Here is a 27,588-nt window from a genome sequence, read left to right as displayed (position 1 = left end):
ATTTTATATGTAGTAGAATTAAGAGTAAACATCTAATCTAATTTTTGTTTATTTTTATGAATAATATGACTATTTCTGTTCAAAAAGGGAAAACTTTTGTTCTCAACTTTTTCATTTACAATTATTTTTTGGGAGTTTTATTTATATATTTTGTAGAAGTTCTAAACTCTAAAGTTCTTTTTAACAATATAATCAATTATGACCGCTGCTACTACCACCTTTTTCATTGTCATCGTTATCATTTCTTCTTCTATATTTTTATTGTGTAATCATACTTTATCATCATCATTATCTCCTCATCTGCTATCATCACTCATACCAATATTATCAACATTAATATTTTTTTCTTATTCAATGCTATTTTTTTTTCTTTAAAAGATTTTTGTACAATTACTTTTTTTTTCTTGTCACATCATTTTCATCAATGATCTTTCTCCACTTAATCGCTGTTGACCAAGGTTCAGAAAACCGGACCGGTCATCAAACCGCTCTAGTCACTGGTTCACTGGTTTACTGGTCTAACCGGTTCAACCGATGGTTCAACCGGAAAAACCGTTTTAGAGTAGAATAATAAAAAAATTATAAATACATATCCTAAAATATAATTATAGTCTGATAAAAATCTTAAAATATCTTCGAAATTAAAAACACTACATAAAATATCATCAACCAAATACATATGATCTTATCAAAATCCAAACTCAAAAGTTAAATAGTAATAAAAGCATATGTAAATATTAAATCCCAACATCATTGTTTATCAATTATCAAAATCCGCAAGAACTTGTTGCAAATCTGCTTCGGTGGGATGATCTTCACCTTCATTCCCACCCTGATCAGCAGAAGAAAGAGATGCAGCATAAAGACCACTACTACCACCACCACTTTGATATAAATCAGCATCAATTTCACCTAATAAAATAGAAATGTTATCATTATATTATAAACTAAGAACATTCTAATAAATCATTAGAAACTAAATATACTATACTCACGCAATAAGTCATCCACATTACTAGGAAGATCAGGCTCTTTCTCTACAACCTCTTCAGTCACCCAGAAGTCAACTTGACTGATACTTTCATAATCAATTGGATCATGTTGTGTCTTTTGCTTTCTTTTTTCTTTTTCCTTCCTAAAAATTTAAATACAATATATAGAGATTTAATAATTTACAAATTTATTATGATAAAGATTACAAATGAAACAATATAGTATTTCATGAAACATATATTACCTGGATTTAAGACGCAAATTATAGGTAACATAAACAATGTCATTGAGTCTATCATGCTCCAATCTATTTCTTCTTTTTGTATGAATCTGGTCAAAAAGGCTCCAATTTCTCTCACACCCAGAAGAAGCAGATGCTTGGCTAAGAATGCGAACAGCTATCTTTTGTAGACATGGAGCAGAGCCTCCGAATAACCTCCACCATTCATCTACCAATTATAAAACCATAACATATTATAAGATATTAATTAAGAACATAGGAGCATAAAACAAGTTAAAACAAATATTCAACCATATTCTTACCAGGCTTAAGTTCAGATGCAGCTGGAATAACTTCTTGTCTATCAAAACTTTCCTTCCGATCTCTATATAAATGTATTTCTTTCATTGCCTGAACTGAATCCAAATTGTTACACTTGCAATACAAGGTAACAAGATCAAGCAAACCTCGCATAACATCAGGTGCTTCTTTATAATTTTCATTAAAAAAGAATTTAGGATTCAGGAAGTAAGCTGCCGCATGAAGATCTTTCTTCAAATGCTTGTCCCATCTTGAGTTGATAATATCTGTGTATGGCTGATATGCAGTCTTGGATTGCCTAAACATCTCCTTAATTGCATCTTCTGCCCTTAACATTCCTTCATAAACATACCCCAAAGATGGGGGGTCATCAGCATCAACAACCCTCAGCAAGTAAATCAGAGGGCTCACAAGTTTACATACAGTAAAGCAATCGTCCCAAAATTTTGCATCCAGAATAATAGCACTCACAGCTCTACCAGTAGCACTCCTTCCTAATTTGTGATCAGTGAAAATTGAATCTACAACCAATTGTTGCAACTCCTTTTTACGGTCAAAGATGCTCTTCAATGTAATAAACACAGTTGCAAACCGGGTTGCACCAGGACGTACAATTTCTCTCCACTTAGGTCTTTCTCTTAGCCAAGATAAGAAAACTGTATGATTGTACACAAATACTGTGATCTTTGAAGCACGAGTTGCAAGGTTAGAAATATGCGCCATGAGGGTACATCCAGTTTTCTTCCATGCACTCCTATAACTATCAACTAGCATTTGACTTTCTCTTTTAAGATCAGCCAACAAATGAACCCTTAACTTATCATAAGAAGGCCCCTTGTAACCAGGTCCAATACCAGCAACACCATCCAACATATCTTGGAAATATGGCGACATCACAGCATTAAATGGAATTTTACAATCCAAAAGCCACCGAGCAAATCGTTTATCAACCTCGTGTATCGCCTCTTTGTTTTGCAAAGCACTCTTAATACTTGGTTGAGCTCCTGGAGTTGTTCTTGGTGCAAACATAGGAGGAATGACTTTGGCTTTTTTCTTTGGATCGCCTCCAACTCCTTGCTGATTCGAGGTACGCTGCTGTTCCTGTTCTTCTTGGATTGCCTCATCAATTGCATCCTCTACCTCATCACCACCCTCTTCACCAAAACTTACTTTTCTTTTCTTTTTGTTGGCCTGAATATCTTTCAACAAACTTTCCATCTGTTTTTCCACATCATATGGAACTTTAGGACATTTTTTCACGTCTCCGGTAACCTTTGCTAGATGTTTCTTCATCCTGTGAATTCCACCTCCATTGAAAACTTGTAGACAAAATAAACATTGATACTGTGGTTTTCCATTCACTGTTTGTAGAGCAACATATTTCCAAGCTAAATCTATTTTTCCCCTAAGGTTCGAAGAACCTTGTGATTGACTATCGTTAGCACTACGGGAATTAGGATTAGCAGCATCATTCGAAATAGGAGTATCGGCAGGCATGTTATTATTCACAGAATCATTGTTATCAGCAGTTGCTTCTTGATTAATACTATCTTCCATAACTAAAATTAATAAAACATATATGAAATTAAAAACAGCCACAGCAATAAACATTAACAATTCTATCTACATTCTACACAATGAACATTAACAATTATGCAGAACAAATTTGAGAAATTCAGCCAGTCAACAAATATGCAAAACCGAGTCAGTTTCCAGCATTAACAAAGTACAAAACAGTAACAAATTTGAGCTACAAAACAGAAATTTGAGCAACACACAGAAATTGAACTACAAACACAAATTGAACTAGAAACAGAAATTGAGCAACAGTGCAACACACAGAAATTCAGCTGCAAACCAAGTTACCAACAAACAGAAATTGAGCTGCAAATCAAGTTACCAACAACCAGAAATTGAGAAATTGAGCTGCAAACCAAGTTACCAAGAAACAGAATTTGAAGCTGCAAACCAAGTTACTAACAAACAGAATTTGAAGTGCAAACCAAGTTACTAACAAAGAAGTTCACAGAGGCAAAGAACAAAGATGAGCAGAGGAAGTCAGTTCACAGAGGCAAGTTCAAGTTCACAGAAGCAAGTTGAAGTTCACATAGGGGAAGTCGAAGTTCACAGAGGCAAAGAATTGAAGAACAAAGATGAGCTGAGACGAGTTACTCACCGCGTGACGATGAAGACGATGGGACGGGGCAGATGAAGACGAGGCAGACGGCTGGCTACTGGGCAGGGAACCAGGCGAAGAAGGAGGGTTACTTGGGCTGACGACCAGGCGACGGTGGTTGGGCTGTTGACCGGTGACCGCGGCGACGAAGGAGGGGGCGGTGGCAGGCTGGGGTTCGGGCGTGGAGGGTCAGCTTCAGTCTTCTCTCATTCGCTATTCTCTTCTCTCACGAAGATGAACAACACAGAACACACAGAATTAGGGATTCGGGGGAAGAAACGGGGGGTGGTTGGGGTCACCGGGTCAGGGTGCTCTTCGGGTCGGGTCGGGTCGGGTTAAGGGTTTCTTTTTTTTTTTTTTTAAATAATGAAACGACGTCGTTTATGCAGAACCGGCCGGTTACCGGTTCGGCCCAACCGGCCGGTTTTTGGCCGGTTCGCCGGTTCGTCACCGGTTCTTTCTAGGACGGTTTCTGCAGGAGGACCGGACCGTCTGCATCGCCGGTTCGCGGTTAAACCGGTCGAACCGACCGGTCCGGTCCGGTTTTCAGAACATTGCTGTTGACAAAGAAATTTTTCAAAAACAAACTTATTAATAGTTTGTGGGAGTTTAAAACCCCCACATTACAAATAAAACCCCTATAAAACTAATTTTTATTACTATTTAACAAATTTTTTAAAAAAAAAATTCTATTGTCCCAAAATGTAAAAGTTGAGGGTCGAAATGTTCTTTTTTTTTCCAGAGATTGTCTTGTCCTTCGTGAAAATGAACAAGGGCCGGATTTAATTTTTTTATTTAAATTAAATAATTATATAATTTATCAATATACATAAACTGTAGAATAATTACTTAAATAAATAATGTACCACATCTCAGATAATGTGAGGCAAGTACGTATATAAGCGTATCAGGTATTGAGATTCTGAAGTATAATGTGTGAAAAATCTTATGTATTCAGAGTGCATGCAGAATACATTGCAGGAGGAGAAACGGATATTAAACTCTTGAGATGCGTTCAAAAACTAATGCGAGTTATAGCACCTAAAATACGATCAAAACAGAAATTAGAGTGATTTTAGATAAGTATATTCAATATATTATTTAATTTAACTAATATATTATTGATTATTCTACGTTTAACTATTAAAATTATTTCTAAAAATATTAACACATTAATCTTAAAATGTATATTTTTGTCTTTTTATTATTAAATTCAAATTTTATTTATAATATAAGTAAACAAAATTAATCCAAAAAATTATTTCAGTCTTTCTGAAATTAATTTTTTAAAGGGTATTTTAGTCTTAAAATTAACTAAAAAGATTAGTTTAAATAATTTTAAAATTAAATTTTTAATTTATACTATAATTAAATAAAATAAATCTTAAAAAGTATTTTATTCCTTTAAAAATTAAAGAAAAGAGTATTTTTGTATTTTATGAAAAATTAAATATTTTTATGGAAGAACTAAAAAAATATTTCTTTTTATCAAATTAGTCCAAAGAAAAGTCACCAAAAATTAGTCCAAAGAATATCTTAATGACAAAGAAATTTGAGGTTTTTTAATTTAAATTAAAAAATAATATTTACCGATTTAAATAAACATATAAGTATTTATCAAATTATATTTGGAGTCATATCTCGGATACAGTGGGAAAAACTGAAAAACACACGTATCTCGGATGCAGTGACCTTGATTTGTGATACGGGACGCGCTAGTCATATCCCGGGTGCACCCGAGATATGAACAAAAGAGCATCTCGGATACACGGCATCCGAGATATGCTCATATTCTGACATGGGACACTGCATCCGAGATACGTGCAAGGAAGTAAAACAGGAGCACTGCATCCGAGATATAGTTAAGATCTGATGTTATAAATATATTGTATGCTTTTTCGATGAAAATATTGTAATGTTATAGATGAAAAATGGTCCCATAACAATCGAAGGTAACTAGTTATATAGAAATTATGCTTCATTACACATTAAACACATCTAATAACAATCAGTACATCAAAGTGACAACATTGAAACAAAAAGACCTAAACCCTAAACTGCATGCGTCGTCATGGATCCGAGTGGGGCGCATTGGGACACCCACGTCTGGTGTGGCCCTCTCCGCAGCAGAGCCCACATCTCTTCTTCGCATGCTCAATGGCATCCATCTCATTCCGGATCCGAGTGGATACCGGCCTACCCGATGCCTTCCTCCTCATGGCTGGGTTGGGCTTCAGGCGTGTACTGTACCATGGAGGCCACATCTTTTCGTCTGGTATCGGCGAAAACTCCCTCTTGTATACTTTGAATACAAAGGCCATCGTGTACACGGGGTCCACAAAATGACCTCACTCGATACTCGCAGCTGCACATGCCGCCAGGGCGTGTCGACATGGGTAATGCAATGACTGGAACAGGCCACAATCGCATGTACGCTCGGAAAGACGAACCCGATATGATGTCTGTGACCAAGCATCTAATGGCTCCATCTCTTTCACGCTAAAAACGGATGTCCTACGATCACAATGGGTGACTCGCAACATCGGCAAACTCTCTCTGTTCTTATCTATAGCTTCCAACAGCCGCTGCGAGTGGATCTGTCTACCCTGTAACTGAGCAAGTGCTTCGCGTCCTTTACGCACAAACAACTGTTGCAACCGCTCATACGTTGCCCGAACAATCGCTGCCATTGGAAGATTCCTCGTTCCCTTAAGCATGGCATTTATACACTCCGATAAGTTTGTAGTCATGTGACCATACCGACGACCTTCGTCGCAATGCTGCAACCACAATTCCTTCCTGAAACGAAGAGCCCAATCCACCATCTCACGGGACAGTGTACCTAAAGCATCCAAGTACCAGTCGCATCCTTCCTTACTCAGACTGTACGCCGCATTTATCAGGTACCTCTTACCCTCGGTTGACTTGAACCTAGAATTGAAGTTTGATGCCATGTACCGGATGCGGTAAGCATGATATGCTGATGGGGGATGCCATCCATTGTGAGGTGCATTGAGAGCGGCGCGAATGGCCTGTGATCTATCTGATATGATTAGGATTCCTGGCTATGGAGTAACATGTTGTCTCAAATTTGAGAGGAAAAAAGACCATGACTCCATTGTCTCAGACTCCACTAATGAGAAAGCTATAGGAAGAATATTGTTGTTACCGTCTTGAGCCACAGAAATCAAAAGCACGCCCCCATACTTGCCATACAGATGTGTTCCGTCCATCGATACAAATAACTTGCAATGCTTAAACGCTTCAATACATGGAGGAAATATCCAGAAAACCTTATCAAACTGACTCCACTCTCCATCAACCATATCCCCGTTGTAATAAGGGACATCATTGCACTCGTGGATTGTGCCTGGGAGGCACTCCTGCAAGGCTTGTAAGAGAGCCAGAATCCTATTGTATGACTCTTTCCAGTCGCCATAGATCTTGGCAATTGCCTTTTGATTTGCCATCCACACCTTCCGATACGAGGGCTTAAAATGGTAACTTTGATGGACAACACTTTGCAACACTGGGATAGACACCAAAGGATCAGTCTTTATCATAGGTAACACAACCTTGCAAATCAACCCACTATCCAGTTGTGCATGGTCCTGAGACATGGTTGGTGCCAGACAGGTATGCGATCCACCGAACCGACGTACCTCCCTGCGAATATTGATCTAATGTCAACAACATGCTAAACAAAAAACAAACGTATAGAGTCTAATGCATCCACAATATAATGTAAAATATACTAGTAATTCAAGTTCTGTCGTAATGACACACGAAGACTTCACGGACAACCATTGGAGAATTCCTTGCATCGGCAGTGATATTTTAGCCTATCTGACTATCCCATTTGGATAAACCATTCCTTCATCCGGTAAGTGCGCAACATCACAGTATTGTCAGACTCAAATATCACTCCTTTATCACCGTGTCTGACTATCCCATTCGGATAAACCACCACAAAAAAGTATTGATTGTTCTCCATTAGAGCAAAATCGAAAGAAGACAAGAAAAGAATGGTTTGTAAATTGTGTGAGGAGAGGTATTGGGATGGTCTCTATAAATAGACTTATTGTACAACATATCTTGGGTGCTGAGACCCTAATTATAATCTTGACTATATCTCGGATGCAGTGCCCCTCTTTTGCTTCCTTACACGTATCTCAGACGCAGTGCCCCATGTCAGAATATGAGCATATCTCGGGTGCACCCGAGTTATGACCAGCTAGTCCTGTTACACATAATGGGGTCACTACATCCGAGATACGTTTGATTTTCGGTTTCTCCCACTGCACCCCGAGATATGACTCTAAATATATTTCAGTAAATACTTATACATTTATTTAAATCGGTAAATATTATATTTTTTAATTTAAATAAAAAAATTCGATATTTGGGTATATATTATTATATAATATATGTTTTTGAAAAAAAAAGAATGTTGATAAAATTAATATGATCTATAAATCGTCTTCTTATTCGTTCATATTTTCGTGATACTAATAGTATTAACTAGTGAGAATAAATACTATTTTTAAAAGAAGAGTAAAAAAATGTGAAATATTTGTTTGCTTCATTATTTTATTAAAAAATATAATGCGATAATATAGGAAAATTTTATTTAAGGAGAGAGTTAGACTATATCTCGGATACTGTGATCCTAATTTCTGTTGACTCTATTTCAGGTGCTGTGACTTGCATCAGCTTCTGAAACGCATTTCGGATATTTAGTATCGGTTTTTTCGCCTGCAACGTATCTCAGGTGCACCCTAAATACGTTGAATTTTTCATGCGTCATATCACAGACTCTCAATACTTGGGATACCCCTATATTCGTATTTGTCTCACAATATCCAAAATGTGGTACATTATTTATTTAAATAATTATTCTGCAGTTTATATATATCGATAAATTATATCATTATTTAATTTAAATTAAAAAATCTCGAATTGGATGTTTACTCGTAAAAATTGTTAAATTAGTCCTTTAAATTTCATTCATACTTCAATTTAATTTCCTAAAATTTTAATTTACCGTCCTTAACTTAGCATATTTAGTCATGGTTTTATTTTTGACACAGAATGATTAATAGTAAAAATATATTAACCGCTATTCTGATAACTTTTTTAATTATTATATGAAATGAAAATTAAAATTATTTTTTATCGTAATTTAATTTCTAAAAGAATTTAAAATTTTAATTTTACTTAAAAATTTTAATTGTCCCGTAAAATAATCAATAAAGAGTTAGGGATCATGTTAGCGAAAAAATATATGTCCATATAGGAAGAAAAAAAGAGAATCTATCTAATATATAAAGGTTAAGTAGTCCAGTAAATGAAGCACCACAGTATTCCCTCCAGCACTAAACTCTCTCCAGACCAACACGTGCACGGAACACACTGTAACCATGGCTTCCTCCATAATGACATGTGTCCAGACCAGTGTTACGATGCCTTTTTAAATGAGGTCTCCAAGTAGTGGTTCTATTAGGAATGGTTCTCTACAATACAGCAGTTCCGTCAGCGACACAACAATAGTGTTCCCTCCAAAAAAAGGGGCAACTTAGTGGGATTCTCGGTGAAACTCCTTCCAATATGAAGTGTTCAGTGATGCACTCTCCCTTCCCGCGCATATTGAAGGAAAGTTGCACCTCGAGACGCAATATAAAAGAAGAATTGAAGTGACCTTGGGTTACAGATATTCGTGGAATATTGAGCGTGTGAGGGTGTTACTAGCTTGCAGTTTGGTGTCGTCAGCAAGTGTTTCAATTCAAGTTTGAGCTCATTAGAGGATTTTCCCGCTCATTTCAAGGATAGGGATATGGAGAATTGTCTATATATAGCAGGACGATCAACTTCATATACACAAGTAAGTTATAGCTCATTACCCTTTGTATCTAATTTCTACTTACTCAGAATCCTGTTGTTATTGTTTCGAGGGAAAATATGGCTGGAACAGTGGATCTTATCGCTGATATCAATGATATCATGCTTTCTTGATCATTGGTTATGGGGGTGGTTCGATTGTATGAGTTCCCGAGCCAGTGGAATGAGAACGAGGTGTTCAATTTGGAGATGGTATTACAAGATGTGAAGGTATTTTACGAGCAATTCTAATGGGTTGGAAGTTGTATTTTTATGCATTGTAATTTTGTTTTGTTCCTGTTGTTTGAAAAATCTCTTGCAGGGTGATAGAATTCATGCAACCATCTCTAAACCTGTGCTGGAAGCATTCAGACACCAAATAAAGGAGCATGCTATTTATAGTATACATAATTTTATTATTACAACTAACAATGGTAAGATTAGGACAACTTGATACAAGTACAAGCTCAGTTTTTATACAAAGACTGAGGTGATGCTCCAACCAATTGAGACGTTCGCTTTTAATCCTTTTAAGTTTCGTCCTTTTACTGAGCTTGAGTCAAATGGTGCCAGTGATAAAAATTTATTATTTGGTAAGTTCAATCAATTTAGTCTTCATATTATGCTTTTAATATTATGTAATATGATTTCAAGTAATATATTTTAACTGCAACATTATTCATTGTAGATTACATAGGTGAGGTTGTGGGAAAGGAAGAGGCCAGGGGAATTATCACACGCACGGGTCACCAAAGCAAGCGTATTACTCTGCAGTTGGAGGACCTAGAGTAATAATGTTTAATATTTGAGTTGATTTCATTTTTTAATTCTGTTCTAAAATTTACCTTTTCATGCCAACATGGGGAGAAGTATCAGTACTCAAACTAAGTGTACATTGTTTGGAGAGTTGGTTGACCAAGTGCTTCCACAACTTGAACGAGATGACAGGGAACCTTTCACATTGGTGGTCCAACTTTTTAAGACTAATGTCTACTTGAATTTAGTGAATATTCAAAGTGCTTACTATGTCTCCAAAGTTTACTTCAATCCGAATCTGACTGAGGTAAATGAGTTCAAGCAAAGGTATAACTTACTTGCCAATACTGCCTGTTTAACTAAAATTTGTACTTGTGTTTCTTATATGGGAAAACCAGAAAAAATTATTTATGGGAACATTTTATGTTGTGCATAGGTTGAATAAGGATATTGTTTCCTCTTCACAACGAATTACTCAGCTTCAGACCCAACCTCAATACTTTGCCACGGATGAGATCAACGCAGGCATTATTCCATTGAAGACTATAGAGGAGGTCCTCAATATTCAACAGGTGAGGTTCTTCTATCATTACTTAGCCTAACCATCTTTTAGCTCATTCCTGTGCCATTTGTTAGGAGACGTCATGTTAGATTATTGCCAATATTGTGTGTCTAGAGGTGGGCAAAGATGACTGGTGTTACACTTCATGTAAGACATGCTCAAAGAAGGTCGTTGAGAGTAAAGATAGGTATTAGTGTGACCATTGTAGATGTGTAGGCTTCAAGGCTATGTTAAGGTAAGTGCTTAGCATACAAAATGAAAATGTTGCACTCAGCTGACATCAATATTAAGAATGTTATACCTTGACTGTAGCTTTATTTAATGGAGTTAGAACTTGCTAATTCAATTCTGCTGGCATGGTGATGCAGGTATAGGCTACAAATAATTGTTACTGATGGAACTGAGTGTCTAAAGCTCATTGTGTGGAACAAAGAATCAGAGCAGATGGTGGGAAAGCCTGCTGACAAGGTTAACGAGATATGTGTAAGTCAACTTTACATGTTTATAACCAAGTTATGCAAGGTCAATTATCTATCTTCCACTAACAACAATTCCTAATATATGTGTGAAGATGTGGAAAAAGACAAACTCATACCCAAAACACTTGGATAATGTTATTGACAAAAGATTCTTTTTCAAACTGAACATTACATACAAGAATATAAATGCCATTGAGGGGGGTATACAGTGTAACCAAGCTTTCAGATGATGACTTCCTCATATCGACCTTCGGGTGTGCCAGCTCTTCTGTTGAGGCCTCTGTAAGTATAATTTTTGGGACCATTTCTAAGAGCGAATACTATTTTGGATGACAAAAAAGATTGCCCACTGTTAGAGTAGACATGAAAATGTACTTTCTTCTTGCAGACTTTCCAAATGATGGGTAATACCCCTCTATGTGAGACAGAAGATGATAGCAATGCCCATGGTGTAGTTTCTCTTTTAAAGGTGAGATTTATATATATAATGATTGTTATTAATATTTGTTATGTGGAAAAAATATTCTAAAAGGTAGATCATGTAAATTGGATATAAAGTGATTGTTTGGTTAATGTCAACCAAAGGACTCTGCGGTGGAAAGCAACAGTGACTGCTCTTATCAAACTCCAGCAAAGAGATCATCCCCTGATACAGTTAATGGATACATAGGAGAAGCAATTGTCTCTGCAGATGCACAAGCATCAGCTAACAAGACCTTTAAGCAAAATTTTGGAAAAAAAAGATGGAGTAAAAATTGTATAGCAGTAGTATTGTATTGATCTTTTTATTAGGAGATTTCTAATTTAATGTTATTAGGGGTTAGTGTGAAGCAGTGTATAGTTTACACTTAGGTAGTGTTACATGGATAATGTTATTACCCTTTCATCGTTTTGATGCTTCTGTTGATGTTGGAAGCCAACAATTAGAAACTGTGGTGATTAGTTACAGATTTTATGGAAGGGCTATGTGTTCCCAGCTGCAGTTATTTTCAATGTGTAACAATTTAAATCTTAAAAGTAATCTCCAGTATTGGCAGACTTCAGATTTTATTCATTGTAAGAATTGAATATTCACAAGTTTCTTTCATCCTTTAAAATATGCTGACCAAAACAAGCAATAACAACACTGCTTTGTTGATTTTTTAGATATCTTAATTGTGGCTTAAAGTTTGAGTTTCAATAATGGCCTTACATAGATAATGAACAAGAAGTTTTCTACAAAGTCACTGAATCAAATAATCATACAACTCATTTTAAATATATTGGTATAGCAACTAGAAGTTGCTGAACGGATAGATAGTAACCTACTTGCAAATGTCTATTTATAACAGTTTCATTAAAGAAGTAATGATTCATAGATCCTGCAATAAGATTTTAAAACCAGTTATTAAATATATATAATCATATCTAAGCAGTCCCTTCACAAATTTATTAAGGAAGCATTCTGCTCGATGAGGGAAGGCTTAGCTGTTTATGTCACACAAATAGCAAATGAAGGGATAATTTTGTTTAAAAAAGTTATTAGCTTTTGGTTATACATTGAGTTACATAATTGTTCATACAGAATAATTAGAAGGAAGGAAGAGAGAGTGGATATACTCTGCTATACCTGGCTTGGAGATCATGTGAGCATTAATGCTGAATCTCTTGTGAGATTATTTTTCAGCTTTATTGTAACTTCATTTAAATCCTTCCTCTATTGTAACAAAAGATTCCTTCAAATTGCTTCCTATCTTCTCCTTGGTATGACATCTGGAAAGGCTTTACTACTTATCCATTTCTTTTGCATTCCCATAATTCAACATCAATGGGGTACAAAATGCTTTTTTCTTTCTCTATATCCAAATTTCATTTGTTAGCTGTGGAGGAACATGCTAAAATAATATTTAATTACTCAAAATTAGAAGGATATGAGCAATATATTGAGTTACTACATTTAGCTTCAGCAACTCTGACTCCCCTAACTACAAGTGGAAATTAGCATATATTCATCCGTGAATTATTAGGAAACTTAACTTAAAAAGATATCTCTTATATTTCTTGAGGCCCCTTTCTATTTAAATTGAAGACATAATACCTATTCAATGTAGCAGTTGAATCCTTAAGCAGCTTTTCTTATATAAATAAAGACAAGTGTAGATACCATATCAAGACATATCCTCACCCAAAAAAGTTCATACTCCTAACTCTCATATTTTTCTACTCAATTCCTTTTACAGTGCATCCTCATATTTTACTAAGAATGAGTGATATTCCTCCTCACTCCATTCCTCTCCCTGAACTACCTAATGAACTTCTCCTTGACATATTCCATCGATGTGATGCTTCGACCATTTTGAATGGTCGCATGACGTCTCATTACTGGAGAGGAAAGCTCAGCAGCTATCACTTTGTCACAAATGTGTCTGAGATGTGGAGAAGTGATGGAATATCACTAATGCTATATTTATGCTATCCACCTTCTTTCATGAGCTCTCTTGATTAGGTCATGATGATGGATGCCCCGATGGGGTATACTAGTCCATTTCAATTCCTGTTCTTGCTAACTTATGAAGGTTGGTTCCAATTGATTGGCATTCAAAATGGAGTATTTTGCATCAGATATTCTTTCATGGGAAAAAGAGTTACTTGATAGCTTGAAATCTTGTGAGCTGGAGGTCTAAACTCATCCCAGATCCTGTCTACATCTTTGAACTTGAAATGACTTATTCATATTCCTTTTCATACTATCCATACACTTTCGATTATGCTATCGTGTATGTGTTCCAACACAGTGACGAAACTACTACGTACACACTCACTATGTATACCAGTACCACAAGAACTTGGGATGTGGTTTTGCCATATCCATCATATGTGCAAAGGTTAGATCCAACCTACGTTACACTTGATGGAGTTATTTATTGGCTAACACGGTCATTTGAGGATGTTGAGCAAAGATCCCCATATATTGTATACTTTTCTATATTATCTCAAACCTTTCAATAAATTGTCATCCCTGAACAAGCTTTGGGGCATTATTACATGCTAATGAATCTTAACCAAAAGCTTTGTCTCACTTCATCCAACCATAATGAAAAGACTTCTCCATTGCTATTTGGCATGTTAATGTTATCGAGGAGAAACCAACTTGGACTAAGTTATTGATGTATAATGGGGATGGTCCGCTATTTACTCCAACCAACTTCGTTGGTAAAGATATCATACAAATCAAAGAAAGTCATTTTCAAGTTGATGGAGTCGATGAATCAAAATTTTCACACTTCTATATCTGTCGATATACTCCTATGAACAAAAAAGAAGAACCCTTTATTGGGTAAAATACGAAGATGAAGTCAGACTCAGGTCCATGCATGTGTACCACAAGACATTATATCCAATGTGATTTTCAGCTTTCACATTGGACCTGAAGATTGCCCAAGGTTATAAAATGCTATGTTATGATGGGTTTGAGTTACTGCAATGTTATTTATAGTCAACTCTATTTCACGCTTAAGCATAATGCAAGTTTTCTGTTCTAAGTTGCTGTTGTGTGGTTTAGGTAAAATCACATAATCTAGGTGCTAATTATTAGTAGTTAAAAATATATATTACAAGAAGGCATGTAGTGCATGTTCATGTATTACATGAAGCTATGTATTAGAGGTTATTCTCTGTGTCTACTATGTTATGTTGTATTGTCAAGCTTTGCTTCCTATAAATTAATGTGGCTTACTAAATTTATATAGAACTTGCTTTAAATTAATTTACCAGTGTTGTTAGTCAAATTTACTAACTTCCCCATGATAGCTAAGCTGAAGGGGTTTTAAAACTACACTTTCTTTACTCAACTCTATCATTATTTGTTGAAGTATCTATCCTTCAAATTAATCAGGTTGAACGAACTACCGACTCTTAATAACTATACATCTTATGTTAATTATGATTACATTATGTTCTTTGAAGTAAGGATCCTATACTATGTAAGTAACAATGCAATTCAAGGTTAATCATTTTTTTTACTTTCTCCATTTCTACTCACAAAACCACTATCAAACTGCCCTTTTTCGAAATCTATTTTTTAATAGAGAATAACAACCATTGCTATAATCACATTATATATCAGAATCATTGTAAAATACTTTTGTTTCAAAATAGTTTTATTCCATATTTTTTCATCCACACACGTTTTCTTAATCAATTGAAAAAATGAACTACAAAGAAATTCATAATTCAAAGTTTTATAAGAGCTACAGGAGTAACAGTAAAAATCAATAAAATTAGATTAGTCATACTCTGTTTAGTTTTCTGTGGTGATATTTAAATGATGATGTCCATATTTTATGCTATAGAAAAGGTATGGAAAAAATGGCTTATTGGAAGGTAGTTAATTCTAACAACAATAGCCTTTTAGTTGTACCTGAACAAACTGATGCCCAGAATCAGTTCTCAAATGAGTATCATGATTCTATACATGTGAAGTGTCTTTTACAAATGATAAGGTTGAGAGACTATATCAAATTATTGAAGTAAATGGTTCTGAAGGGAAACTTAGACTTTTTTTTCAAATTAATGTTTCAAAGGATTGAAGTATATTTTGTATTGATTCATTAGTCTATGAATTTAAGCCTCCTAAATACAAACATTTTTACATTAAACAATTTTTTCTGCATCATGCTTGCAGCCACCTTCTGCATAAAAATATTTTATGTGACATCCAATATCTCACATCACATATTTAACTTGACTTGAATTATTTAATTCATGTCGTCAAGTATGACTGAGCTCATATACATTGGCTTTATCACAAATACTGCTATAATAGAAAGTCATCATTTGTTTTAACTTACTTTTCCGTATAATTAGTATGGCTAAATCCATCAAGTGCCAACATAGCATACTATGTACAAATTTCGAATACTGCATTAATCTATCAATTTAATCCTAACTGAAGCAAGCTTTTATATATTAAAGAAATCTTTTATACATGAAGTTTTCAAGCCACCTAAGGTAGGAGTAAATTCATGTCAACCCTTATAGTGACCCTCTTCAAAGGGTGAATACTTTTTTTAATAAATTACTCTTAAGTAATGTCTCGATTTATAACTAATACTCAAATGAAAAATTTATTACTGAATTTTATACTGCTTGATAAAAATTTGGCAAGTAATTGTGAACAGAAGTTTAGTGGTTTAGATTTAATTTATTAATGTTGAAATTCACCAACAATTAAATTCTTAAAATGTTCTTGACATCTAATTTTAAACTGCATTTATATCGAACAAAAAAATATTGGTAAAAAATAAATTAATTATAAAGTCAAGTAACTATATAAGTGACTGAAAATAGTTAATAGTTGGGATCTTTTCTTTCACTAAAAGACCTTAGTTGGTTTTAAACTAGCAACTTTGCATGCCATTTTCATTTAGTTCACATAACAATAAATAGCATATAAGACAATGAGTGATGTCAAAATCTATAAAATAGCATGCAAATCTATGTGTTGATGGATACACTTTACTTGTGACTTGATGTCTACTGATGACAATTAGACCTGCTAGCAGTGTGCTTTGTCAGATAAACAAAAAAAAATGGAAAATGTCAATGGAACCAAAAAATGAAAAACAAGTCACTTAACCCGCGCAAGACTTATACATATTCCTTTTAGGTAGTAAAGCAGGGTTCAGTTGAATTAAAATGGTGTTTAGAAAGCAAGAAAGGTCCATCAGCTCTATCTATGCCTCTGTACTAAATTCTTTAAAAGATTGATTTCTTTAGTGAGCAACAAAGATTCAAAAAATGTTGGGGATAATGCCAACTTCTGATTCGTTTGCTCCTTTCCTTCCTTAGAATGTAATTCTTTACATCCTACGAAAAGCTGATAATAGATGTCTCTGTAGACGCAGGGCATTGAACAAATTTTGGTGCTCTTCATTGATGGAATTTAAGTTCCTATCTCAGCACCACCTAAATTTTTCACATAATAAACAAGCACTTTTATTGCATATTTGTTTTCCAGAATGGACAAAAGCTAACAATGCGATTATCAGTGTCAATGCTTTAACAGGTGCATCAAAGACATTGTGTCTCCTAACATAGTTAACAATATGCAATGATTTTACCCTTGTGGGTTCTAAGCTTGGGAACGTCTGCCTAACACTTACAGATGGCTACCGGAAGAATATGGTACTCATCTGGAACTTGCTAACGAGCAGTGTTCGCCACTTACCTCAACCACGAATTTTCAAAGCTCACACATGCGTCTCAATCTTTGCTTTCACATACTACCCTTCCACCACTGAGAACTGTGAAATAAATGTGTTAAAGCAGAAATTTGATGAAAAAAACATATGGTACACCCTCTGGAACAGCAAGTACCAGCAATGGGAATCCAAGAGAGTTGCCATTGGTGATACTACCAACGTCAGTCCTGATTACGTATCCAAAAATGGGTTACTTTTCTGGATTAATTTTGGTGAATTAACTTTGGATAAACCGCAGTCCGTCCTAATATTTTTCATAACCAACTACAACTGGTGTTTAAGTCGAATTCCTAACAAGGCAAAGTCAGATTGTAATGCACTGGTACTGCTCAAAGATCAGATTTGCTACATCTCCTATCCAGCTAACATTGATCACTATAGCATATCATTATGGATTCTTCAAATGAAAATAGAAGATAGCTTTCGTTGGAATCCTATGTATGCAGTGAAAACCATTAGAATGTATGAGCATCCAAAATTATTTCTTGAGGAGGAACTCATTTGCTTAACACAAGAAGGGAGCGAAGGATATATTTCTACGAAAGAAATTGTGCTTTCAAGATGTTCTTGGGAGCCATATCAACGACGACATTTATATTGGTAGAGCTGGCCAATGCAAATTCAATTAAAGAGAATCATTCTTCACATGCCAAGGGTGTTTCCTGTTTAGTACAAAAATTCAAATAGCATGTAAAATACAAAATTATGATTTATGTTCCATGCTTAGTTAGTTTTGATGCTGTTATAGTTTTCATCATATTAATTCATAGTTTGCTACATACTATATCTCTAGGTCATGCCCTGTCTTCAATGAATAGGTATATTGTTATAGTCTCTTCTCTTGTGGTAAACAAGAGCCACTTTCCAAGCATCTGACCTCCTAAAGTTTACAAAAATTCTGCATGAAAATAAATAAAGTTGCGCCATAAATTAGACATACAAGGGTGCTACGAAAAAGTTGATTTCATTTGTCTCTAGCAACTGAAGTCTATATATTTAATCTTCAAATCTTTCCCAAATGATACACTCTAATAAGGAGCTAACATTTGTATAGTCTCAAGTTTCCTTTTCACGGAAGGTTTATATTAAAATAAAAAAACTCATTACATTAAAAGAATGGAGAATATCATTTTTTAAAACACCACTAAACAATATCTGTCGCCATTTGTTTTTTATCAGGGAAAAAATGCGGCTTGCCTCCAAGTAAGTACAGCTAACATGATCAATTTATGTAGTTTAAAAAATTTTGTTTCCAGAGAAGGCCTATCCCACGCTGATCGAGGCATTCTAACCATGGCGTAACAGTACACCTTTAGGTATATCAGAAATTGAAGCCTTCAATAGCATGACAATTGACACATGTAAAATAAAAAATTATCAAGCAACCTCCCAATATAATGAAATAGCGGTAGAGTTCTTTCATACAATTGTTACCACAACAACGACACATTCACTATCGAAGGACAAAGATGAATTCGCCAGACCAAGGAGTTGACAATGCAAAAGAAGCAAGGCGAAATATATTGTTCAAGATAGCTAGAAAAAAAAGAAAGCTCCATTATTCTATCCACAAAGGTTCCTACAAACATATATTTACAGTTTGGATGAATCAAATTTCATGCTGCCTTCATCATTTGTTTGGCCATTAACAAGACTTCTCTTATCTTATATCATACATTGCAGAGAACTCTGACGTGGGACATCCCATGCTTTAACAGCAACATATTGCCACAAAGCATATACCTCAGCATTGTGCACAGCAAGAATCGGAGCATAGAACACCTCTGAAAGAGTTGCATGTACCCCCTATTACAAGGTATGTAACATAAATTGTTCATACTTCAACTTTAAAATACCTTTTATGCAAGAGTAAACAAATTTTGTATTCAAACTTTTACTACAATACTTGTGTAAGCCTGATGATTTTTTTACAACCATCTTGATGGTTGTCTCTATAGTCATTGTTCCTGCTTTAAAACTTTGCTACCACAACTAATTAAACTAATATGTCATGTGGAATCCGGGAAAATATAGAATATGGTTCATATTATATATTGTCACTTAATCCTCTTAACATCAACTATATTTAGGGACTAAAAACAACATGCATGTTATTCCATATGTGGCTTAATTCCACTACCATGTCAAAATGTCTTCAACAAGTCTAACTCCGACATGCCACATACTGACTCCAATTTCACACAACATCATCCATGTTCAAACATCCCAGCTAGCATCAAATACATCTTTACTCTCAGGTTAAAGTCCTAATTTACTTCCATGATTATTCAGAGTTATTGAATAGTTCTTATCCATATTCATGTTACTGTGTTAGCATAATCATAACAATGAAGAAATCCTTTGAAGGTCTATACAACTTCTTAGGTGCGACCAGTTTTCACAACCTTGCCTCAAACGAAACTGCAAGTCATAACATAGATCCAATCTCTTCTACCATGTAACTCCCACACGACAGACTCTAGATGCATCTCAACCTGACATGGTCAACTTTGAATCAACCCCTGTGCATCGCACCATCACATTTCACACAAATACATGTCATAGATAATATTTGCTCTTGAAATACTATAATGTATTATCTCCCAATGTATATATATCTTTCAAATAAGATTTAAACATTTTACATATAAAATAAATTTGTTTTCTCCAGACCCTGAACGTTATCCAGATTCAGTCAATACAAATAATGCAGGTGAGTATGGGACTAATACAACTGGCAATTTTACTTTAAGTGAACATCAAAACTCTGCAGTGGCTATTACAGGTAATAGAATCAGAAATTTGTTTCATTATATTATTACCTAAGTAACACTATTGAAGTTCCGTATTATTTTTTTTATACTCTAAAGAAGATTTCAAATGTTAAAAAAGTTTTCTTGGATAACATTTCTTATTCAACCTTTTAAATTGAACAGACTTCCAAGGGTTAAGTACCAATGCACAATGTAACACAACACGTGTAGGAGGATTGAACGGATTTACTGCTAATGTTGCTGATCGAAGTTAGTACCTTACAATTATATACTTCTCTTATCATATAAATTCTACTTCGGAAAATCATTTTTTAGTTGTGAAATCAAATTCTATATATATATATATATATATATTAAACAAAATAAAATCATAAAATACTAAATAAAATCTAAATATTTTTATAACAATTTTTCTTAATATCATTGAATATGAATTGACTTTACAAGTTATAATTTAATTATAACATTAAAGAATCTAAAAAAATATATAATATACAAGTTCTTTGATTTTTAACATATCATACATGAAATTAGAATAATATTTTAATAGACAAAGTTAACGACAAAGAACTAATATGATAATTTTTCGTAACGAATTATTTAATCCATATATTAAATTCATCAATTAAGAAAACATAATTAATTATTTCAATGTAAAATAAAATTTAATAAAAAATTCATGTACAATTCAGCGTGCACAAAAAATAATGACGCTTGTCGGGGTTAAATAGTTACTTTGAAATAAAAAAATATTGTCGGGACATTCTATTTTTTGCTTCAACAGCGAGAATCAACCCTGACCCAAAGACAGTAACACTAGCTGGAAAGAAACCATAAAATTACTAAAAAAATTATGAAATTTAAAACTGTCTTATTTCTTTGCCAACACATGTAACGCAAGTGTGAAAAATATATAGTGATAATTAAGGTAAAAGAACATGAATTTAAAGTAGATTATATCTTCACGAATATAATTTTTAAAATAAAACAGTATGCCAATTTAGTCAAATAAGATATATGTTGCTATCTTAAAATCTGAAATTTAAAATGTAACGGCAACGCTGTGCCGAATATTACAAAAGATGATGAGTTATTTCAATCTAAAATAAATTTCATAATCGAATTATATAAATTTACATACCTTGACTAATATAATTTTTTAAACAAAGCAGTATGGCGATTTAATTAAATAAGACACATGTTGCTATCTTAAAATGCAAAATTTAAAGTCTGAATTCGACGTTGTGCAGAATCTTACAAAAGATCACAAGTTATTTCAATCTAAAATAAATTTTAGAATTGAATTTTATAAATTTACAAAAATATTGCGGCAGCTAAAGTTAAATAGCTGCTTTGAAATAAAAAACTGTACCCAAGATATTGAATTTTTTGCTTGGAAAGTTAGAATCAATCGTGGGGTAAAGCCAATAACACTAGCTGCAGGAAGGTATAGAATAAAATAATATTATATACTCAAACTGTGTTTTCTCTTCGCCTGCACGTGTCATGTAAGTGCAAAAAATATATAACGATAATTAAGGTAAAATAGCATAAATTTAAAGTATATTTTACATTTAGAAATATAAATTTTAAAACAAAATAGTATGCCGATTTAATTAAATAAGATATATGTTGCTATTTACTTTAATACAAGATTTAAAGTGTAACAGCAACATCTTGCAAAATATTACAAAAGATGATGAATTTTTTTAATGTAAATTAAATTTTAGAATTGAATTATTAAAGTTATATACATAGACTAATATAATTTTTAGAACAAAGTAGTAAGCCGATTTAGTTAAATCAAAGTTATGTTGCTATTTTAAAATATGAAATTTAAAACGTCGACGTTGTGCAAAAATTTTGCATAGATGACGAATTATTTCAATAAAAAACAAAATTTTGAATTAATTATATTAATTTTTAAGAAAACTCTAAAACAGTCTAGCATGAAAAAAAAATATTGGCGAAGGTCAGGGTTAAATACCTACTTTGAAAAAAAAAACTCTTCTCGAGACATTTTATTTTTTCCTTCGAAAATTAAAATCAACCGTGAGCCAAAAACAGTAACAGTAGCTGCTAGAAGGCATAAAATAAAAAAAAAGCTAAAACTGTTTTTTTTTTTTGTCATCAGCACCAGTCATGTAAGTAATAAATATATACTGATAATTAAGATAAAAGAGCATGAATTTATAGTATATTTTAGCCTGACGAATTTCATTTTTCGAACAAAGCAGTATGCCGATTTAGTTAATTAATAGATATGTTGCCATGTTAAAATACGAAATTTTTAGTCTAAGGTCAACATTGTGCAGAATATTTTTAAAGATCACGAATTTTTCAATCTAAAGTAAAATTTAAAATTCAATTATATAAATTAAAAAAATAATTCGAGGATAGTACAGCATCAGTATAAACTATATTATACGTTGACGACTATAATTTTCAAAACAAAGGTGTATGCCAATTTAATCAAATAACAGATATGTTGTTGTTTGAGAATATAAAATTTAAAGTGTAACGGCGACGTTGTGCAAAATATTACAAAAGATTTGAATTATTTCAATCTAAAATGAATTTTACAATTTAATTATATAAATTTACAAATAAAAATTTCTGGACTGTACGGCATGGAAAAAAATATTGAGGCTCGTCGAGAATATATCTACTTTAAAATAAAATACTGTTGCTATGACATTATACATTTTGCTTCAAAAGCTAGAATCAAACGTCAGCCAAAAACAGTAACACTAGTTGCATAAAAAAATACTAAATTAATAATGATATTGAATTCATCAATTAAGAAAATGCGGATGGATATTTTTTGAACAAATTCATTATTAATATTAAGCATAACATAATGTTAGTAGAGACTCTTAAATGAATATTGATAATTTAAAAAAATAAATCCAGAAGAATGATAAAAGCTTATGACACAGTAGAGTAATAGATGAATGTTAATTTCTAATTGTGGTCAAATTTATGCATGAAGTTATATATATATAGGCAGTTGTGTATGCACTAACAAAAACGTAGAGATAAGGCGGTATACAAAAAAAAGCTATGAAAAAAACTCAATATTGTAATTTAACGGACTTTTTAGTTAATGACTCAAATAAAATTAGATTTGTTTTAATGCTAATATTTATTTTCCTGTTTACACTATTAAATTCATGTAATGTTTGGTACAATAATATCTATTAAATTTAACTATTTACGTTAATATTTTTCTTTACACATATTAGTCGACATGTTTCTAAAAATAAAACGTTTAATTTATTCCACTAAGTCAATTTTTCCATTATTGTATTCCGTTAAGTTTAATTGTGTCATTAATCTGTTTCAATTAAGCTTAATTAAAGTCAACGTTACCATAGTTGATTAAATACACACAATCAACAAAATCTAAATCATATTGAAGGTGCATTCTGCAAATCGATATATTAGTTTACATATCACTTTATTTGCTTTTTTTGTAGCTTGCTGGGATATCGGTGATCCACAATTTCCATGCCAACACTGTGGAGCTATATTCTGGTATGAAGAGTACATAGAAAAGTATTATAATGCCAAATCTTCTAATTTTACACTATGTTGCCGGCGAGGTCAGGTTCAACTTCCTATGATGCAAGCACCGCCTGAATCTTTCAGGAAACTTTACTTTGACACCAATGACAAATCCGATCACTTTCGATTGAATATTAGGAGCTACAACAGTATGTTTGCTTTCACATCATTAGGGGGTAAGGTACAGAGGTCGATTAATCAAAGTCATGGGCCCCCCACCTTCATCTTACATGGACAAAACTATCATTTAATGGAAAGTTTGCTTCCACCATATAGAGGAATAGCAAAATTTGCACAACTATATATATATGATACTCAAAACGAGATACAAAATCGAATCGTTGCTGTGAGGTAATTTACATACGATTTCTTTTAATGCTCAACTAAAAGCAGGTTGAATTTTAGTTCAAAGTCAGGTCACAGATTTATATTTATATGATTTGAACTTATTTTTTCCAGCTCAAGGGATAATTTGAGCAACCTTCATGCGGATATTGTCTCGACCATCAAAATTATGCTTGATCATCATAATGTGCTGGCAAAATCATTTCGGCTTGCTCGGGATGCACTTGCTGCTGAAGCTATTGAATTAATTCGGCTATGTCTTGTAAGAAAGAAAGGAAAGGATGGACGCAGATAAAATTTGCCTTCAGTTTCTGAAGTTGCTGGCTTAGTTGTTGGTTATTTTGATGGATCTACAATAGAACGAGATATTATTGTCTAGAATAAATCAGGGTCACTTCAAAGAATAACTGAGCTACACCCCTCCTATCTAGGCTTACAGTATCCACTGTTATTCCCTTATAGTGAAGATGGGTGGAGAGAAGATATTCCATTGAACAAAATTGAAAAAGGAGAAACTAATGAAGACAAATATGTCACAATGCAAGACTTTTTCGCATTTCGAATCCAAGATTGGCCTTCACACAATGGTGTCCTCTTATATTCCCATCGATTATTCCAACAATTATTAGTTGATGCATTCTCAATGTTTGAAAGCGCCAGATTGAAATATACAATGGCCTTCGAGATGCCGTTTTCAATGGCGAGACAAATGCAACCTCAAAAGGAAAGAGAATTATACTCCGGGCAACATTTACTGGTGGGACAAGATACATGATACAAAATTATCAAGACGCAATAGCAATATGTATATGCGTCGGTTATCCAAATATGTTCATCACTTTTACTTGCAATTCGCAATGGGATGAAATACAACGATATTGTGCAAAGCACAAGCTCAAACCAGATGACAGGCCAGACATCATTTGTAGACTCTTCAAAGTTAAAGTAGACAAGATGATTAAAGATCTTAGATACAACAAATTATTTGGTTCTACCAAAGCAGGTATATAATTTACATATAAATTTTGCAATTTTTTCCCATGACATTCATAATTGCTTCCTTATTCTAAATTAGACGCATTAATACCATTCAAGCGTTGTTTTTTCCCCATTTATTTATACAATAGAGTTCCAAAAGAGAGAACTTCCACACGCACATATACTATTGTTCTTACATGAGCAAGATAAGTATCCAAACCCTGCGGACATAGACAAAATCATCTGTGCTGAGATTCCCAATCGTGATGTTGATAATGCATACTACAAAGCTGTCAAGAGTTTCATGCTGCATGATCTATGTGGTCTTAGAAAGCCAACTTCCCCTTGCATAGAAGAAGGACGTTGTATGCGTCATTTTCCTAAGAAGTTCAACGAAGTTACTACAGTTGACGAAGATGGTTACCCAGTTTATAGGCGTCGAAATAATGGACACATAGTGGAAGTGTCTGGAATTCATCTTGACAATAGATATGTTGTGCCACATAATAGATTGTTGTTACTAAAATACCGTGCTCACATTAATGTGGAATGGTGTAACCAATTAAGATATATCAAGTATTTGTTCAAATATGTAAACAAAGGGAGTGATCGCGTCATAGCCTCTTTTTACAGAAACTCCACCAGTGACAATTCAAGTACGAAAGTTGATAAAGTAAAACTGTTTTATGATTGTCGATATATATCTCCTTGTGAAGCTGGCTGGAGGATATTTTCCTATGACATTCACTATAGAAATCCATCTGTTGAGAGGCTGAGTTTTCATTTACCAGATCAACAACCTGTTGTATTTACAGATAATGAATCGTTAGTTGAAGCTCTCGCAAAGGCCACTGTAAAAGAGTCCATGTTTCTAGCGTGGTTTGTAGCTAACGAAAAATATGCGGAAGCTAGAGAACTAACATACACTGAGTTTCCAGCAAAGTTTATTTGAAAACCTTCACCTCGAGTTTGGGAACCTAGGAAAAGTCATCAAGTCATTGGAAGGATGATTTCGTTCCACCATCATCTGGTGAGCTATATTACTTAAGGATGTTGTTAAATATTGTAAAGGGACTAATAAGCTATGCAGATATTTGAACCTACAATGGTGTTATCTACTCATCATCCCGAGATGCATGCTATGCATGTGGACTACTTAATGACGACAAAGAATATATTGATGCCATTAAAGAAGCAAGACATTGGGGCTCAGGTCATTATTTGCGAAAATTGTTTGCGACTCTATTGTGGTCTAACTCAATGGTGCGACCTGAAGCTGTACGGGAAGAAATTGCCATCTTATTATGTGATGGGATTTTGCATAATCACAAAGCCATGTTTGGCCTATTTGGTAAGCAGACAACTCCAATGATAAACCTTTTTATTAAATTTTATATCTTTAAAGTGTTGTAGCTTACATGTTTTCATAGTAATTTTTTCATGTACCATATATTTTCCATAATTACAGTAACTAATGTTTTTACTTTGTCAACATCTCAGATTTGGTGTTAAGTAATAAATCCATATTTCATGGTATTTATTTGCTTTAATTGAGTGGATTTTATCAATTTTTCTTACATTTATTCAATGAAATAGCATGGTTTTGTGAATTCTTCCTAATTTGTGCTCAAAAGTAAAAACATGCTTTTTAAGCCCTAAAATCGCTAAATTCTATTCACTTTAATTTCATTTGATGCCTTGATGTGTTTGTTGAGTGATTTCAGGTTTATAAGGCAAGTATAGATTGAAGAAGTGAAGAAAAAACATGTAAAGCGAAGAATTCATGAATAAATGAAGTTTTGAAAATCTGTCATGCGAGGCGTACGCATGACCAGAATTCGTCAAGTGATGCGTACGTGTGACCCACGCGTATGCGTGACAAGCAGCACATGACCTCATTAAATGCAATATGTTGGGGGCGAATTTTGGGCCTCCAAAATCCAACCCAACTCATTTTTGAAGCTATTTCAAGCAGAATTCAAGAGAAAACAAAGGGGGAGCAATTACGTTTAGCTTAGTATCATTTTGTAGGGTATTTTCTAGAGAGAGAAGCTCCCCCTTTTTTCTAGAATTAAGGTTCTTAGTTTAATTTTCCTTTTAATTTAAGATTTTAATTCTTGTTTTAATGTAGTTTCATTTATGCTTTCACACTCTCTTGTCTTAATTTTCTTAGTTTCTTTTGTTAATTTCTCATCTATGCCACTTTTTAGTTTTATGAACTCTTGTTGATCTTAATTTTCATTTAATGTAATTTGATGTTTCTTTGTTTATTGTCATTTAATTGAGTTATTATTGTTG

General features: G+C 33.7%; 2 protein-coding genes and 1 pseudogene across 2 annotated transcripts; 1 reads left to right on the top strand and 2 right to left on the bottom strand.

Moving 5' to 3' along the window:
* Nucleotides 1-701: 701 nt before the first annotated feature.
* LOC107638121 (uncharacterized) lies at nucleotides 702-6,031 on the bottom strand. The gene is made up of 7 exons (XM_088493601.1): nucleotides 5,903-6,031; nucleotides 4,103-4,267; nucleotides 3,435-3,495; nucleotides 1,537-3,093; nucleotides 1,238-1,442; nucleotides 996-1,135; nucleotides 702-912 (listed from the first exon to the last, which is right to left on the bottom strand). Exons 1-7 carry the CDS (start codon nucleotides 6,029-6,031, stop codon nucleotides 761-763), a joined length of 2,409 nt encoding a protein of 802 aa, XP_088349727.1. The 3' UTR covers nucleotides 702-760.
* A 27-nt stretch (nucleotides 6,032-6,058) lies between these two features.
* Nucleotides 6,059-7,330, bottom strand: LOC107621064 (uncharacterized). The gene is made up of 2 exons (XM_016323109.1): nucleotides 6,880-7,330; nucleotides 6,059-6,771 (listed from the first exon to the last, which is right to left on the bottom strand). The coding sequence occupies exons 1-2, from the start codon at nucleotides 7,328-7,330 to the stop codon at nucleotides 6,059-6,061; spliced, it is 1,164 nt and encodes a 387-aa protein (XP_016178595.1).
* Nucleotides 7,331-10,446: 3,116 nt separating this feature from the next.
* Nucleotides 10,447-26,242, top strand: LOC148581763 (uncharacterized; annotated as a pseudogene).
* The last annotated feature ends 1,346 nt before the right edge of the window (nucleotides 26,243-27,588 follow it).

This window comes from Arachis ipaensis, chromosome B10 (genome assembly GCF_059453495.1).
Source record: "Arachis ipaensis isolate K30076 ecotype BB chromosome B10, ASM5945349v1, whole genome shotgun sequence".
In the NCBI taxonomy this organism is placed as follows: Eukaryota; Viridiplantae; Streptophyta; class Magnoliopsida; order Fabales; family Fabaceae; genus Arachis; species Arachis ipaensis.
The sequence above is the reverse complement of the archived record's forward strand: the minus strand, read 5'-3'. Positions and strand labels throughout refer to the sequence as shown.

Coding starts and splice junctions, on each gene's coding strand:
- LOC107621064 (XM_016323109.1), bottom strand. CDS start 7,330: ATGTCTCAGGACCATGCACAACTGGATAGTGGGTTGATTTGCAAGGTT. Junction 6,772..6,879: donor GATTTCTGTGGCTCAAGACG/GTAACAACAATA, acceptor CTCCATAGCCAG/GAATCCTAATCATATCAGAT.
- LOC107638121 (XM_088493601.1), bottom strand. CDS start 6,031: ATGGCCTTTGTATTCAAAGTATACAAGAGGGAGTTTTCGCCGATACCA. Junction 3,094..3,434: donor TTCTCAATTTCTGGTTGTTG/GTAACTTGATTT, acceptor TATTAATTTTAG/TTATGGAAGATAGTATTAAT. Junction 1,443..1,536: donor TGCATCTGAACTTAAGCCTG/GTAAGAATATGG, acceptor TATAATTGGTAG/ATGAATGGTGGAGGTTATTC.